At 39.1% G+C, this 17,776-nt stretch overlaps 1 protein-coding gene across 4 annotated transcripts in view; it reads right to left on the bottom strand.

Moving 5' to 3' along the window:
• HEPH (hephaestin) overlaps positions 1-17,332 on the bottom strand; it is a 100,063-nt gene extending 82,731 nt beyond the window's left edge. For 2 of the 4 annotated variants that reach the window (XM_025373230.1, XM_025373229.1), the window contains exons 1-4: positions 15,395-15,635; positions 5,932-6,111; positions 4,080-4,324; positions 2,867-3,079 (exon numbers count right to left, since the gene is read on the bottom strand). In XM_025373230.1, coding sequence (XP_025229015.1) covers positions 2,867-3,079; positions 4,080-4,324; positions 5,932-6,107 — 634 coding nt within the window. In that variant the 5' untranslated portion in view covers positions 6,108-6,111; positions 15,395-15,635. Of the gene's footprint in view, positions 1-2,866; positions 3,080-4,079; positions 4,325-5,931; positions 6,112-15,394; positions 15,636-16,999 lie in introns of those variants that run through there. The other 2 variants (XM_025373228.1, XM_025373231.1) reach the window with 2 other exon arrangements.
• Positions 17,333-17,776: the final 444 nt, after the last annotated feature.

Raw genomic sequence — 17,776 nt, forward strand, 5'->3', positions numbered from 1 at the left:
ATATGTGATGCACCACATGAACAGAATTATTATTATTATTATTATTATTATTATTATTATTATACTTTAAGTTCTAGGGTACATGTGCATAACGTGCAGGTTAGTTACATATGTATAATTGTGCCATATTGGTGTGCTGCACCCATCAACTCGTCAGCACCCATCAACTCATCATTTACATCAGGTATAACTCCCAATGCAATCCCTCCCCCCTCCCCTCTCCCCATGATAGGCCCCGGTGTGTGATGTTCCCCTTCCCGAGTCCAAGTGATCTCATTATTCAGTTCCCACCTATGAGTGAGAACATGCACCACGTGAACAGAATTTTTTAAAAATCACATGATCCTCACAATAGATGCAGAAAATGCATTCGACAAAATCCAACATTCCTTTATGATTAAAACTCTCAGAAAAATTGGTATACAAGGGACAAACTCCAATATAATAAAAGCTATATATGACAAATCCACAGCCAATATTATACTGAATGTGGAAAACTTGAAAGCATTCCCTTTGAGACCTGGAATAAGACAAGGATGCCCACTCTCACCACTCCTCTTCAACTTAGTACTGGAAGTCCTAGCCAGAGAAATCAGACAAGAGAAAGAAATAAAGGGCATCCAAATCTGTAAAGAGGAAGTTAAACTGTCACTGTTTGCTGATGATATGATAGTTTACCTTGAAAACCCTAAATTGGACTCCTCCAGAAGCTGCTAGAACTGATAAAAGAATTCAGCAAAGTTTCTGGATATAAGATAAATATACACAAATCTGTAGCTCTTCTATACACTACCAGTGACCAAGCAGAGAATCAAATCAAGAACTCAACCCCTTTTACAACAGCTGCAAAAACAAACAAAAAAACAAACAAATAAATAAATACTTAGGACTATACCTAACTGAGGAGGTGAAAGACCTCTACAAGGAGAACTACAAAACACTGCCGAAAGAAATCATAGATGACGCAGACAAATGGAAACACATCCTTGCTCATGTTTGGTTAGGATCAATATTGTGAAAATAACCACACTGCCAAAAGCGATCTACAAATCCAATGCAATTCCCATTAAAATACCACCATCATTCTTCACAGAATTAGAAAAACAATTCTAAAATTCATACGGAACCAAAAAAGTGTCCGCATAGCCAAAGCAATACTAAGCAAAAAGAACAAATCTGGAGGCATCACACTACCTGATTTCAAACTATACTATAAGGCCATTTCACCAAAACAACATGGTACTGCTATAAAAATAGGCACTTGGACCAATGGAACAGAATAGAGAACTCAGAAATAAACCCAAATACTTACAGCCAACTGATCTTTGACAGAGCAAACAAAAACATAAAGTAGAGTAAAGACACCCTTTTCAACAAATGGTACTGAGATAATTGGCTAGCACATGTAAGAGAAAGAAACTGGATCCTTATCTCTCACCTTATACAAAAATCAAATCAAGATGAATTAAGGACTTAAATATAAAACCTAAAACTATAAAAGTTCTAGAAGAAAACATTAGATAAATCCTTCTAGACATTGGCTTAGGCAAGGATTTCATGCGTAAGAACCCAAAGGCAAATGCAATAAAAACAAAGAAAAACAGTTGGGACTTAATTAAACTAAAGAGTTTTTGCACGCTAACAGGAACAGTCAGCAGAGTAAACAGACAACCCACAGAGTGGGAAAAAATCTTCACAATCCATACGTCTGACAAAGGACTAATATCCAGAATCTACAGTGAACTCCAACAAATCAACAAGAAAAAAACAAACGAACAATCTCATCAAAAAGTGGGCTAAGAACAGGAATAGACAATTCTCACAACAAGATATACAAATGGCCAACAAACATATGAAAAAATCCTCAACATCACTAATGATTAGCGAATTGCAAGTCAAAACCACAGTGCACTACCACCTTACTCTTGCAAGAATGACCAAAATCAAAAAATCAAAAAACAGTAGATGTTGGCTTGGATGTGGTGAACAGGGAACAGTTACTTCTACACTGCTGGTGGAAATGTAAACTAGTAGAGCCACATGGAAAACAGTGTGGAGATTGCTTAATGAACTAAAAGTAGAATTACCATTTGATCCAGCAATCCCACTACTGGGTATCTACCCAGAGGAAAAGAAGTCATTATACAAAAAAGATATTTGCACATGCATGTTTATAGTGGCACAATTCACAATTGCAAAATCAATCATGGAACGAACTCAAATACCCATCAATCAACAAGTGAATAAAGAAACTGTGGTGTGTGTATATATATATATATACACACACACATACACGATGGACTAACTCAGCCATAAAAAGGAATGAATTAATGGCATTTGCAGTGACCTGGATGAGATTGAAGACTATTATTGTAGGTGAAGTAACTCAGGAATGGAAAACTAAACATTGTATGTTCTCACTGACATGTGGGAGTTAAGCTATGAGGGTGCAAAAGAATAAGAATGATACAATGGACTTTGGGGATTTGGGGAAAAGGCTGGGAGGTGGGCGAGGGATAAAAGGCTACAAATAGGGTGTAGTGTGTAGTGCTCAGGAGATAGGTGCACCAAAATCTCACAAATCACCGCTAAAGAACTTATTCATGTAACCAAATACCACCTGCACCACAATAACCTATTGAAAAAAAAAAAAATTGTTCCTAACCCACAAACAAAGAAAAAAGTAATGAAATTGAAAAAAATAATAGTGGAAAGTGAGTTTAGCAGAGATTTTCCTTGCTAATAAACAAGAGTGCTGAATTAGCACTCCTCAAGCTGCTGCCCAATATGTAGGTGGTTCAACCATATCACTGCTACCCCTAGATGTCCCAAACTGCACCTCATAGCTTATCCTTGGGACCTGTACCTCTTTTACAGGTGATGAGAGGCCCAATTAGGCCAGTTGCAATGTCTCGTGGAGCATCTACATGAGAATGGTAGATCCAGGTGAGGCACGCTGGGTCAGCATCGGTGGGTGCATGGCTTTCTGGAATGGTCCAGTTGTAGATATGGCTGCCCCCTGGGGGAACAGAGTCATCGGCTTTCAATGGCCCAGAGGAGCCATCTGGATATAGGGAACCTAGAAATGAAATTGCACATGCCCAGGCCCAGAATAAGTGAGGGACCATGGCAAATACATAAATTAAGACACAGCTGACCTGTAGAACCCTAGGTCCGGTCTTATAAAATGTAGCATTCTAATGACTTGCATAGTGTTCCTCACAACCTAAGGAAAGCACAGATTTAGGTAACATTTAACCTAAAAAATCCAGTCCTCACATTAACAATGGGTGGAAAGATTGTAGCCACTTGAAAAGTTCTATGGCTAGGAAAAGTACAGCTCGGCCTGATCTGGTAATGTCATAGCATAAAGCTGGTGGCATAGAAGCAAGGAAGAAGACATGATTCCCTCCCTTCAAGCACTCACTTAAAAAAAAAAAAAAAAAAGCAGGCAATCACACAATTTCAGTCTACAGTCACCTTAATGAATAGTTGGTTTGCTTCTCCATTGTATGGAAGAGAAAACTAAGGAAAAGCAACTTGTCCAGGATCATACAGGGATTCAGTGGCCCAGCCAGAGTCTTCTGACTTCCCTTTCTATTCCTCTCACTCACTGTTGTCAGTATTATAAATCACTGGGCCAGGAATAAGGGAAGTAGAGATAAATAAGCTGAACTCCCCTTTAGGGAAAAACGAAATGGAACTTTCAGAAGACTGTGACACTAGGATGACAATCCTTCACATTTATAGCATTCTCTTTTCTTTTCATAGAATATTCAAATATTCTATGGAAATGCCATTCAAATAGTTCCTTGTGTTAAGAGGTAGACTGTGTCTTCACATTTCTGAGAAGGAATCTGAGACCTAGAGAGAGACAATGACTTGTCCAAGTCACACAATATATGAATGGCAGAGCTGATACCAGTGCCCACCCTTGTTTACTCTGAGGAGAGTCTTTGCCACCTCAGATAAATAGGAAGAAAAGACAATCTTCACTGCCAACTCTTCTCCTTCAAATGGCAGTAAAGGAAAAGTGATATTTGTTGGGCATGGGGGAAAGAAACGGCAAAATGGTTTACCTTCGGAGTCCTTCTCGTAGAAGACACCATGAGGGTGGATGGTATAGGGACGAGTGGCAAAATTCTTCAGGTGGATAAGAATGACATCCCCCACTTCAGCCTGCAACACTGGCCCCAGGAAGCCCAACCAGGCAGGCTGGGCCACTTCATCTGTGTATGAGTCATCCTTGTATTCCTTATAGATGGTCTTCTTGTAGATTCCCCCTATCCGGTTCTTGTCAGACTTTAAGAAGCTGGAAGCCACTCTGGGAAAGAAGAAAGAGAGTCATAATTTTGCCCCCCATCTTCAAGCCTTGGAAGGCTCCTTTTCCAGAGGAGACTGGCCAAAAAGTGAATATCTTTGTTTAGGACAAAATAAGAGGAAACGGGATTGTACTGATCAAAACACTAAAGTTTTAGATTTAACTGTTAAAAATTTCAAATATCAGCATATGAAATTGCTGATATTTGACCACTTTAAACCCACATAAAAGGCAATTTCACATAGTTTGACACAATATATAGTAACAAAGAGACAACCAACTGTGGACTGACTCTTTAAGTGATCGACTCTTCGTCGACGTAGCCTGACTTAACATCATTCTGAGACATATGGGAGACTTTAGGGCATAGTGGTTATAACTCCAAACTTTGGAGCCAAGCCACTTGGACTGATTGCGTACTCTGTCACTTCCAAATTAGTGGGATGTTGAACAAGTTATTTAACTACTCCGTACACAATTTGCCCATCTGTAAAATGAAAATAATCATAGTTCCTAACTCAGAGAGCTTTTATTGGTGACTAAAAGACATTCAAATACACGAAGAGCTTAGGACAGTGGCAAATAGTAAAAGCTCAATAAATATGGACTATTACTTCAAAGTACTAGGGATGGAAGATAATGAATTTATTCCCTCAAAAAAATTAATACAAGGACTCTGACTCTGAAACTAGATGAATACTTTGTGTCAAAAAAGACAGAATTGTTATTCCTACTATACTCTAATTCTTCTCAGAGAACTCAGAGATGTTACAATCAACTTTGGAAAACTCCAAAGCTTTGGAGAGAAAAAATGAGTCACGGTCACAAAAGATTTTTTCGTACATTCATTTATTCTTTAACAGATATTTGTGGAGCACTTGCTATTTTCTAAGATCAGGAAAGGTGACTCCTGTGGGATCTATGAGGGACAGAGTGGTGAGAAGAGCATTAGTTTACATTCACATTATCCAGGTCCAAATCCTATCTCTTTCGTTTACTAGTTATAGGACTTGGATAAGTCACTTGCCCTCCCTGAGCCTCAGTTTTCTCATCTATAAAATAACTACACACATACTTACCTTCTAGAGTTTTTGTGAGAGTTGAGACAAAGAATGTAAATTTCTAGTATGGTCTGTATCACAGAGTATTACATAAGTGAGAGCTATTACCATTAATTCCTTGATTCTAAGGTTTACTTTCCTTTTTTACATTTTCACATATCTGAAATAAATATACAGTAGCTTCACCAAACTATAGAAGCATAGCTCCCACACATACATCTTATAAACACTGTATATATTTCATTATTCTTTTTTAAAATCAAACAGCTTTTATTAAATAAGTAAACATTGTGGGTTTCAGATTAGAAAACAGCAAATATAGAATTCTCTTTAAGACTCTAAAAATGTTATGGCAAACTCCAGATGAAATACTGGCTTCTGAGTCAACTAGCCTTCTTCCCAGGAAATATGCTATTAAGTATGCACAGCTCGGAGTGATCAGGAGTTGGAGGCTACCACATCCAGGGAAAGGGGCCACAAGAGGCTACTTCCTGACCTCAAGGGTGCTCCCACAACTTCCCCACAAATACCACAAGAAATTAAACCTACATGTCACTGTCCAGAGGCTGGTTCGTGATGACATTTCTTCCCTTGGGAGCATAGTTCCACTGCACATCCTGGATGCCCAGGTAGTAGACTCGAGTGGCTCCATCAGTCAGTTGAGGCCACAAGGACTGCATGAACAGCAGAGCCCAGAGGAGGTGGCCTGACTCCATGGCCCACATTACTCTGGGAAACAGGCAAATAAAAACTGCTGGTGTAGAAGAAAGAGAACAAAAGGGCTTTCTACGTGTCCAGAAAACTGAAGAGGCATGAGCCAGATTGAGTGACTGAGAAAGCAAAACCCAATTAGCCCAGTTTCTTTAGCTTACCTGATTCCTTCTGGTTCAATAAGTGTTCAGTGATTGGATTTTGAAGGGCATAGTTAAAAAGTCACCCATGCTGCTAATCGGGTATTACTAGTTCCTTCAGAAGAGAGATCTGGATCCAGTTTTTTCTTTTTTTTTTTTTTTAATTTTTATTTTTTATTTATTTATTTATTTATTTTTTATTATTATACTTTAAGTTCTAGGGTACATGTGCATAACGTGCAGGTTTGTTACATATGTATACTTGTGCCATGTTGCTGTGCTGCACCCATCAACTCGTCAGCACCCATCAACTGGTCATTTACATGAGGTATAACTCCCAATGAAATCCCTCCCCCTGCCCCCTCCCCATGATAGGCCCCAGTGTGTGATGTTCCCCTTCCCGAGTCCAAGTGATCTCATTGTTCAGTTCCCACCTATGAGTGAGAACATGCGGTGTTTGGTTTTCTGTTCTTGTGATAGTTTGCTAAGAATGATGGTTTCCAGCTGCATCCATGCCCCTGTTTTTTCAAAGGTGTAGCAGGAAGAATGTTCTCTCTCCCAAGAATCAGGAAACAGGCACCAGAAGCCTTATTGGGCCGCTAACACTAATTCTCCCTTTGCCTCTGTTTTCCCATAGGCAAAAGGGGAACACTCATTGTTGCCACTTCCTATCCTCTCTAAATTGTACTTAACAACAAGTGAGAATTTACCAAAAAATATTTACTAGAATATTCATAAACCCAAAATAGAAACAGTCAAAATGTTCACGAACACTATCATGAATGAACACATTGCATTTTATTCATAAAATGAAATTCTTTATAGCAATAATAATGAACAAACTGCAACTACACACAACAATATGAATGACTATGACAAATGTAATGTTTAAAAAAATAGACACAAAATAGTACATATTGTATGATTTCATTTAAATAAAGTACAAAATCAGGCCAACATACTCTATACTGGTAGAAGTAAGGATAATGTTTGCCTTGGAGTAGGATTCTGTGACTGGGAAGGGAAGAGGAGGGCTTCTAAGTAATGCTCTGTTTCTTGATCTACATGCTGGTTGAAAAAGCGTGCTCAGTTTATGAAGATACATTGAGCTATAAACAAGATTTGTGCACTTTATGTGTATTATACTTCAAAAGTTAACAATGAACCAAAAATAAACGATAGTATGTGAGGGAAGTATTTTGAACTTCTCAGAAGAAATGTTGTCTGCTGATTCCCAAGGCTATTCATAAACTCATTTCATAGGTCTAATCCTGAGTCAGAAGCAGACCCAAGATTCTAACCTCTCACTTCAATGCATAAGTCAGGACGTTAGATTTCCTGGGACTAGGACGAAGCACTCAGTGATACCATACACAGTTACAGTCAAACACAGAAACATGGACAGCATTACATAAATACATAAACTTGCACACACAGGTACATGTAGTCTTACCTAAAAGCAGAGATGCACACACTTCCATTTACACATAAAATCACTCTGTTACATAAAATCTTAGTCAACTTCAGGACAATAATAATAATAATAATAAAGCTATATTTATTGTATGTGCATGGTGCACCTGTTCCAAGTGTTTTACACAGATTAAATCATTTATTCCGCACAACCACCCTATGAAGTAGACACCATTATTATCCCCTTATTACAATAGAGAAACTGCAGAACAGAGGTGTAAAGTAGTTTGCCCAAAGCCATCTAGATAAAAATCGGTAGAGTTGGGATTTGAGCTCAGGAAGTGTGGCTCCAGCATAATCACCATGCTGTATTACCTTCCACAAAAATATACTTGCACACTCACATGTATATACACAGAGAACATACATATGCCCATAGCTACAGCCATATTTGTGAAAAAAACACATACATTCTGAAACAAGCAATTACATGCAGTTACAATCATTTTACAAACAGACACACATACTCATGTAGGCAGAAATATACCTAATAGATTGTATTAATGATAATGATGATCATGGCTACTATTCACTGAGAGATTATTACATAGTAGCACCATGTCCAGTGCTTTATATAAATTATTTCACTAAATCTTCAACCCAAGCACATGAAATAGGCATTGTTAATAAAAAATAGAGAATCAAATGTATGCACAGATTTACATATGGATAGAAAATGCCCAGATATTTACCCTTTTTAAGAAACAAACTTATAGACTACTTCACAAACTCCCAGTCCTCTCCATATGCAGCAGTGACCCAAGTGTTAATCCCTAGATTCCATATTATATTTGGCAGAAAGCCCTTGATGTAAGAGAGGATCTGTTTTGTGGTTCTTTATTCCAAAACCTGGCTCTCCTACTGACCAGCTGTGTAGCCTTGAGAATTTCTTAACCACTCAGAACCGGTTTTCTCATCCGTAAAATGGGTATAATAATACCAGCCTTGGAGAAATAAATCAGAAAGCTTACATGAAAGGGACAAGTATAATCCATGTTTGGAACATAGTAGGCAGTAGTAACTACTGGTTGCCTTCCTCTTCCTTTTCCCTCCTGGCTACAGTTTGCTAATTCATCTCTACAGTCTCCCATGCATCATACTTTCTATTTTCCTACTCCAAGGGTTAATTTGAATACTTACTGCTCCAGAAGGCCACCTCTAGCCTCTCCATATCACTATCCTCTGAAGGGCTACTTACTAGCACCCAATTAGATTAAGTCAGACTCTGTACTATTGTTACCTTTCCATCTCATGACCTGCTTCGTGAACTGTCTTCATTTCTCAGATTGGACTACACACTCCTTAAGAGAGAATGTCATTTTTTAGAGGTCGCTGTGTATCTATTACCAGACATGGTGATGAAGGCCAAGTAGATGGGCAATAACAGCTATTGTTAAAGTGACATAAAGAAACACAAGCATACATTTTTCCATCAGTTGGGTCTGGTTCAAGTTCTAATACTTGTTCAGGGTGAATTTAGGCAAGTTTCTTCACCTCATTTTTCCCATCTATAAAATAATTGACTATATAAAGCTGGACTATATAGTTCTTACTTTTTGAGGGAGTCACAGAAGTTTGGTAATCTAAGTGCAGAACCATAAAAATGTGGTATATAATGAGCTCTCAAAGAGTCCTTCCAGCTTTCACATGCTGCCAATACTCACATTCACTGATGAAACACAGGCATACTCATATACACCTACATATAGCTCTATATATCCTACATATAGCTCTATATATGGTCACACAAATAGTCATGTCTTGGAATCCTCAACAGGGAGGGAGTGTCCTTGGTTCATTCCAAGTCTGAATGCAACATGGAACCCTTTCAATCTTCTTTCTCAGAGAGGTGTCAACAAAGCAGTTGTGCCTTGAACTCATTTACCTAGACAGAAAACTGTCCCAGGCAAGAGCTCCACAACTGGAGAAACACATGATAAAACTGAAAATATTCCTAGAAGAGACTAGTACAGGCCTTCAGCATACAGTGAACAAGCATTCAACAGTGGTGACTTATGATCCAAATTGCTTAGACAATAGAATCTGGGGAGTGGGGGGAAGTGCCACCTAACATATCTCTAGCAGTTTCCAGATTACAATGTGTTTTTCATATCTTCCATCTTACATAATTCTCAAGATCTTGAGAGATAAGGAATACTTACTCGATTTTGCATCCAGGGCACAGGCTTTGGTATCAGGCTACCTAAGTGAATCTTGGCTCCAGTTTTCCTAGCTGTATGACTTGGGAAACTTCTTCATTTATTTAACCACAGTGTCTTTATTTTTTAAATGGTATTAATACTATTAGCTACCTCATACAGTTTTGTGGGGATTAAATTAATTAAGATCTGTAAGTACTTTAAGGGCATATGTAAGTGATCAAAAGGTATTAGTGGCTATTACTATCGCAAGTAAGGAAATCGTTTGGAAATGAAACTTGACAGGGCCATAAATATTTTCCATTTTATGAATAGCAACAAATATGTGCACACTCATAAATTCCCATATATGGTAACACATTCTAAGCGTACGGGAATATATACACAGGTATGAAAACACACACAGCCCAAGCTGAACTCTCTTCTTGGAAACAACATGCTATAATGTAAAGAACTAGAACTTTTGAGTCAGACGAACTTAGGTTTAAGTACTGTTTTACTCTGTATTTAAATAAGATAACTTTTTGCAGTATCTGGGACTTAGTAGGCACCTGATAAGTATTTTTCTTCCTTCTAATTATTGACATCCTTTCTTTCCTCCTCAAATCTGAATTTGTCATTGTTATTGCTGCTATTTAATTTGGTTTTATCTTATACTATAAGAGCAGAAAAAATGGAAAACCCATAAAATCCTTTGTAACCACTTAGATATTAGGCTGGGTGTGGTGGCTCATGCCTGTAATCCCAGCACTTTGGGAGACCGAGGTGGGCGGATCTTCTGAGGTCGGGAGTTCGAGACCAGCCTGACCAACATGGAGAAACCCCGTCCCTACTAAAAATACAAAAAATTAGCCGGGCGTGGTGGCACATGCTTGTAATCCCAGCTACTAGGGAGGCTGAGGCAGGAGAATCGCTTGAACCCGGGAGGCGGAGGTTGTGGTGAGCTGAAATCGCTCCATTGCACTCCAGCCTGGGCAACAAGAGCAAAACACGGTCGCAATAAATAAATAAATAAATAAATAAATAAATAAATAAATAAACAAACAAAATAAAATAAAATATAGCCACTTAGATATTTCATGGTGAAGTGGACTGCGTTCAGGTACAAGAAAAAAGTCAGTTCTAGCTCTGGATTCATCATTTATTGGTTCTATGACCTTGAACAAGTCCCTATCTTCCTGAGCCTCAGTTTCCTCCTGTCTTAAATGAGGATTGTCTCTGCTTTGGGCCCCTCATTAGTTTGTAATAAAGGTCAAATAATACGAAAGATGTGAAAATCCTGTGTAAGCTTTTCACTTGGCCAAGGCTATTTTTTTCTCAGCTAAGCCGATAGAGAAGAACCAGACTGCATCTATTGAGATAATCATGTGGTTTTTGTCTTTGGTTCTGGTTATATGCTGGATTACATTTATTGATCTGCATATGTTGAACCAGCCTTGCATCCCACGGATGAAGCCAACTTGATCATGGTGGATAAGCTTTTTGATGTGCTGCTGGATCCGGTTTGCCAGTATTTTATTGAGGATTTTTGCATCGATGTTCATCAGGGATATTGGTCTAAAATTCTCTTTTTTTGTTGTGTCTCTGCCAGGCTTTGGTATCAGGATGATGTTGGCCTCATAAAATGAGTTAGGGAGGATTCCCTCTTTTTCTATTGATTGGAATAGTTTCAGAAGGAATGGTACCAGCTCCTCCGTGTGCCTCTGGTAGAATTCAGCTGTGAATCCATCTGATTCTGGACTTTTTTTGGTTGGTAGGCTATTAATTATTGCCTCAATTTCAGAGCCTACTAAAAGTCTTTGACAAAATTCAACAGCACTTCATGCTAAAAACTCTCAATAAATTCGGTATTGATGGAATGTACCTCAAAATCATAAGCGTTATTTATGACAAACCCACAGCCAATATCATACTGAATGGGCAAAAACCGGAAAAATTCCCTTTGAAAACTGGCACAAGACAGGGATGCCCTCTCTCACCACTCCTATTCAACATACTGTTGGAAGTTCTGGCTAGGGCAATCAGGCAAGAGAAAGAAATCAAGGGTATTCAGTTAGGAAAAGAAGAAGTCAAATTGTCCCTGTTTGCAGATGACATGATTGTATATTTAGAAAATCCCATTGTCTCAGCCCAAAATCTCCTTAAGCTGATAAGCAACTTCAGCAAAGTCTCAGGATACAAAATCAATGTGCAAAAATCACAAGCATTCTTATACACCAGTAACAGACAGAGAGCCAAATCATGAATGAACTTCCATTCACAATTGCTTCAAAGAGAATAAAATACCTAGGAATCCAACTTACAAGGGATGTAAAGGACCTCTTCAAGGAGAGCTACAAACCACTGCTCAGTGAAATCAAAGAGGACACAAACAAATGGAAGAACATACCATGCTCATGGATAGGAAGAATCAATATTGTGAAAATGGCCATACTGCCCGAGGTAATTTATAGATTCAATGCCATCCCCATCAAGCTACCAATGAGTTTCTTCACAGAATCGGAAAAAACTGCTTTAAAGTTCATATGGAACCAAAAAAGAGCCTGCATCTCCAAGACAATCCTAAGTCAAAAGAACAAAGCTGGAGGCATCACACTACCTGACTTCAAACTATACTGTAAGGCTACAGTAACCAAAACAGCATGGTACTGGTACCAAAACAGACATATAGACCAATGGAACAGAACAGAGTCCTCAAAAATAATACCACACATCTACAGCCATCTGATGTTTGATAAACATGAGAAAAACAAGAAATGAGGAAAGGATTCCTTATTTAATAAATGGTGCTGGGATAATTGGCTAGCCATAAGTAGAAAGCTGAAACTGGATCCTTTCCTTACTCCTTATATGAAAATTAATTCAAGATGGATTAGAGACTTAAATGTTAGACCTAATACCATAAAAACCCTAGAAGAAAACCTAGGTAATACCTTTCAGGACATAGGCATGGGCAAGGACTTCATGTCTAAAACACCAAAAGCAATGGCAACAAAAGCCAAAATTGACAAATGGGATCTAATTAAACTAAAGAGCTTCTGCACAGCAAAAGAAACTACCATCAGACTGAACAGGCAACCTACAGAATGGGAGAAAATTTTTGCAATCTACTCATCAGACAAAGGGCTAATATCCAGAACCTACAAAGAACTCAAATAAATTTACAAGAAAAAAACAAACAACCCCATCAAAAAGTGGGTAAACGATATGAATAGACATTTCTCAGAAGAGGACATTCATACAGCCAGCAGACACATGAAAAAATGCTCTTCATCATTGGCCATCAGAGAAATGCAAATCAAACCCACAATGAGATACCATCTCACACCAGTTAGAATGGCAATCATTAAAAAGTCAGGAAACAACAGGTGCTAGAGAGGATGTGGAGAAATAGGAACACTTTTACACTGTTGGTGGGATTGTAAACTAGGTCAACCATTATGGAAAACAGTATGGCGATTCCTCAAGGATCTAGAACTAGAAGTACCATATGACCCAGCCATCCCATTACTGGGTATATACCCAAAGGATTATAAATCATGCTGTTATAAAGACACATGCACATTTATGTTTATTGTGGCACTATTCACAATAGCAAAGACTTGGAATCAACCCAAATGTCCATCAGAGACAGACTGGATTAAGAAAATGTGGCACATATACACCATGGAATACTATGCAGCCATAAAAAAGGATGAGTTTGTGTCCTTTGTAGGGACATGGATGCAGCTGGAAACCATCATTCTCAGCAAACTATCGCAAGAACAGAAAACCAAACACCGCATGTTCTCCCTCATAGGTGGGAACTGAACAATGAGATCACTTGGACTCGGGAAGGGGAACATCACACACCGGGGCCTATCACAGGGATGGGGGAGCGGGGAGGGATTGCATTTGGAGTTATACCTGATGTAAATGACGAGTTGATGGTTGCTGACGAGTTGATGGGTGCAGCACACCAACATGGCACAAGTATACATATGTAACAAACCTGCACGTTATGCACATGTACCCTAGAACTTAAAGTATAATAAAAAAAGAAAAAAAAAAAGTTCCAGGTAAAAAAAAAAAAAAGAGAAGAACCAGACTGATGAGGAAAAAGGACAGGAAGAAATAAAAGGAGAAATGAAGTAAGTAAGTTGAGAAAGAATCCTGGGAAAAAGTAAAAAATAATAATAATAATAATTAATTAATTAAAAAGGAAGGCAGAAGGAAGAGGCACTCAAAGGAAGGATAAGAGAAAGAAAATTTCTAGGCTATTTGGATAGTTTAGTTAAGATATAATGAAACCTTGCGCCAACCTGGAGAGAAGATCAGCCAATATAAAGTGAAGCCTCCCTTAGCTTTACCTTACATTCCTGTCATTCCAATGTTACCTGGGTCTGGTCCCTATTATTCATAACAATTTGCATTGCTGTGTTCCCTGGAATTTGCAAACTGTTCCTTTATTGTGACAATGCTCTTTTCTCTTCCTCCATCTCCCTTTCTCAGTTATAGTACTTTGGGCTAGACAGGCTCATCCTAAACAAAGGATTACTCCACTGAGTAAAGGAATGCTGAGCCAAATTTGGGGCCCTGTCTCCAATCTCTCAGCAGCCTTCCTAATAAACCCTGCATCAAAATTCACCTTTTGGTCCTCTGCCTTCTTAACTCTGTGGTAGAAAACATACCGATTTGAAGTTAAAGACCTTGATTCAAATCCCATCTCTTGTCTGTGATAGCTATGTGACCTTTCAATAAATTATTTTAGCCTTAGTCATCTCATCCAAAAAATGGGATGATATTTATTTCACAGGATTGTCTTGAGGCCCAAACAAAACCATGGATATTTCAGTCCCTAGCAAAAGGATTGCTTGTCATATAACAGATTCTGAGTAATGAAAAACTGAACGTGTTATAGATTCACACATGCATGAAACCTTTAGAAACGATCTTTTTCAATCACCCTCATGTGATATATAAAAAACTGAGACCATAGAGGTGCAGGGATTTGCTCAAAGTCAGGGAGCCGGTTGTTAAAAATAGCAAGAATTTGAACCAATGATTTCTAAAAGATTTTTGCTATTTAGACACTAAGACTACTCAAATTCAGATGTTTAGCTTAGTTCAGCTATCATTTATTGGCTTACTCTGTGCCAATCTGGTCTCAAAATATGAAACCAAACATGGTTATTTTTAAGTATTTGAGTTCCCACTTATATAATCCTCAGATCCATCACCTCAATAAATTCCTCAACCTGTGAGACAGAAGATGAGCAAGCTGTTTTCACAGGAAAATGAACTACTCTGTATGGCTCCAGGATTGGCCCTGAAACAGACAAGCCAGTGTGGTCCTGGCTACGTTAGCGAGAGGAACAAAAGGAGCCTATTGTCTCCTTTAACTTTCCTGCACACCAGCCAAACCTCCTCCAACTTTTGGCCACGGACTTTTTCTCTCAATGGCCAGGACTCACCTAAGCCCAACTAAATAAACGTTTTTGCACAGGAAGGCAGGTGAAGTAGGGTTTGAAAAGAGAAAATAAAGCTTACCTTTGCTAGAGAAAACTACTCCATATTCATGTCAGCGGCCCATTAATGCTGCACTGCAGACTCCAGCCTGAGTCCGCCAGCCATGTTCAGTCAGTATCTTGGTTACAGGGCCTTTCTCCTAAATTAAGTCCAGGATTTCAATTTGGCAGGGGTTACTGGGATGGGAGGATGAGGGAGGGGGAAGGGCTGGATGCCCTCTTTTCCAGAAACAAAACTACTGGAATGTCCTGTTCCTCTGGGGCCTGGTTTGATACAAAACCCGGGATGGTTCTTTACCCATATCCGGGTGTTTTACAAATCCTGGTTAGGATCTCAGGAGGAATTACAAGGGGGTGGGTTGTACTTCTGTTTTCAGAACTTGTTAATTGGTCTTTGCTGAGAGGAGGGCACTTTCAGTGTGGCCAGCCAAAGCTCATGGGTAGATTTTAACAGCTCCGTTTAAGAAATGAGGTAGAAATGGAAAGAGTCTCCATGTCACCAGTTGTTTCCCTTCTTGCTTTGAAGCACAATTGTCAGCCCTGACTATTATTCTGAGGTCATGGCTGCTTGGTCATAAGTAAAAATAAAACTGGCAGTAAAACAAAGAGGTTTTTTTGTACATTCTAAGTCCTATGTTAACCATTTTACATGCATTCTCTTATTTAAGTCTCACAATTATCCTGTGAGATGAATACTCTAATTCTCTCTATTTTACAACTGAGGAAAATTCAGCTGTGAGAGGGAAGGTAGCTTGTCCAAGGTCACACACTTAGGAAGTAAAAGAGAAGAGAGATTTACTGGGACTGTCTAAACTTTTAACCATGAAACCACCACATACACTGTGCTGCTTAGGGGAGAAACACAGTCCTTTCGAGGGAGTAGAAGGGACTTCACAATTATTGAAAGTCTACTGGCCACCAGGCACTGGTGAATTTTTTGTTTTTTTTATATACATTAACTTTGCCTCTGTCATTTCTAACAGATTCTAGAGTGAAATTTTATATTAACTATATTTAACATTTTCCACTTGAGGAAACCAGATATAGCTAGAAGATAGCCTGGATTAACACAGATCAACACCCTAAAAACTAAGACACGGAAGAATTGAAAATACTAAAAAGAAAAAAAAAAAAAACCTAAACGTTCTCCCAAAAATTCAGGGTAAAACTGAGGTCTGGATTTGTTTAAAGTCAAAGGTCATTACCGTTCCTGGTGGAAAGAGAGAACAGTGAAAAGTCACCGTCCTGAGTCAAGTGACCAAGGTTCTCATCCCACTTGCTCTAGCAGTAATCAGCTATGTGGATTTTGTGGATTTGGCCCACTCCCTTCTCTTCTCTAGGCCTTTTTCTATTTCTACAATGAGGGTCTTAAACTAGATATGGACCCTCCTAGCCCTGTAAATTTACATATTTAGAATTCCATGAAGAAAGTATAGTCTAGATATTAAACATAGAAGATGAAGAGGTTTCAAAGACACAAAGTATAGGAAAAGAATGAGTGGGGAGCAATTTGTGGCGACAGGTCTGAGAATACTATGCCTCTCTAAAAATGACTGCATCTACCCAACAGACCCAGGTATAGGAAGGGGACAGGTATGATGGAGGTTCCACCACCTGATATTCTTACTTTGTGATGAGGAGATCTTGGCTAGGAGCAGATGCTTTTCTCCAGGCAGGCTGGGCACATTTTCCTCTTGTGAATTTAAAGTGTCTGGAGCAGCGTCCAGGGAAGAGAACATTCAGAAGTCTGAGCTGGTAGGGCAAAGTCTGCGTCATAAACCACTAGAGATTCTTAAGTTAAGTGTGCTCAGACACTTAGGCGCTGCCCCATGGACTGCAACTCAGACCAAGGCAGGTGGAAGCACCAGTAGGAAGCAGGGAGGAGCCACCAGCCTCAACTCCCTTAGAAATGCTCAGTGGTCAAGGGAAGCTTAGCCAAGCCACGGCAGCCCTTAGAATTATCGGCCTGGCACACATGTGAACCTTGAAGCAAGAAAGGGGAAGTGGAGACAAAACTCATTAAGCTGAGATCCAAGTCCAAGCTCTAAGGCATTTATGACAGGGAGGGGAAGGGATAAGGCCTCTGCTCTGACTCATGAAAGACAACAAGAACAGGTCATAATAGACTTGAATCAACACAGTGAAGACTGCAGGAGGCCAGGTAGGCCAGGTTTCCAGGCTTGTATTATTCATTCACCAATTTCACTGACAATACAAGCAGCACCCACCTCTTCTGCAAATCCAGGGTATATTTCTGGTTCCTTCTCCTGGAGGTCACTTGAAAAACATTTTCAAGTTGATGTCTATGGACCAGAGGTTGGCAAACCTTTTCTGTAAAGGGCTAGTTACTAAATATTTTATTTCCAGAACATACAGTTTCTGTTTGCCATAACTACACAAATTT

The sequence above is a fragment of the Theropithecus gelada genome, chromosome X (genome assembly GCF_003255815.1).
Source record: "Theropithecus gelada isolate Dixy chromosome X, Tgel_1.0, whole genome shotgun sequence".
NCBI classification, from domain to species: Eukaryota; Metazoa; Chordata; class Mammalia; order Primates; family Cercopithecidae; genus Theropithecus; species Theropithecus gelada.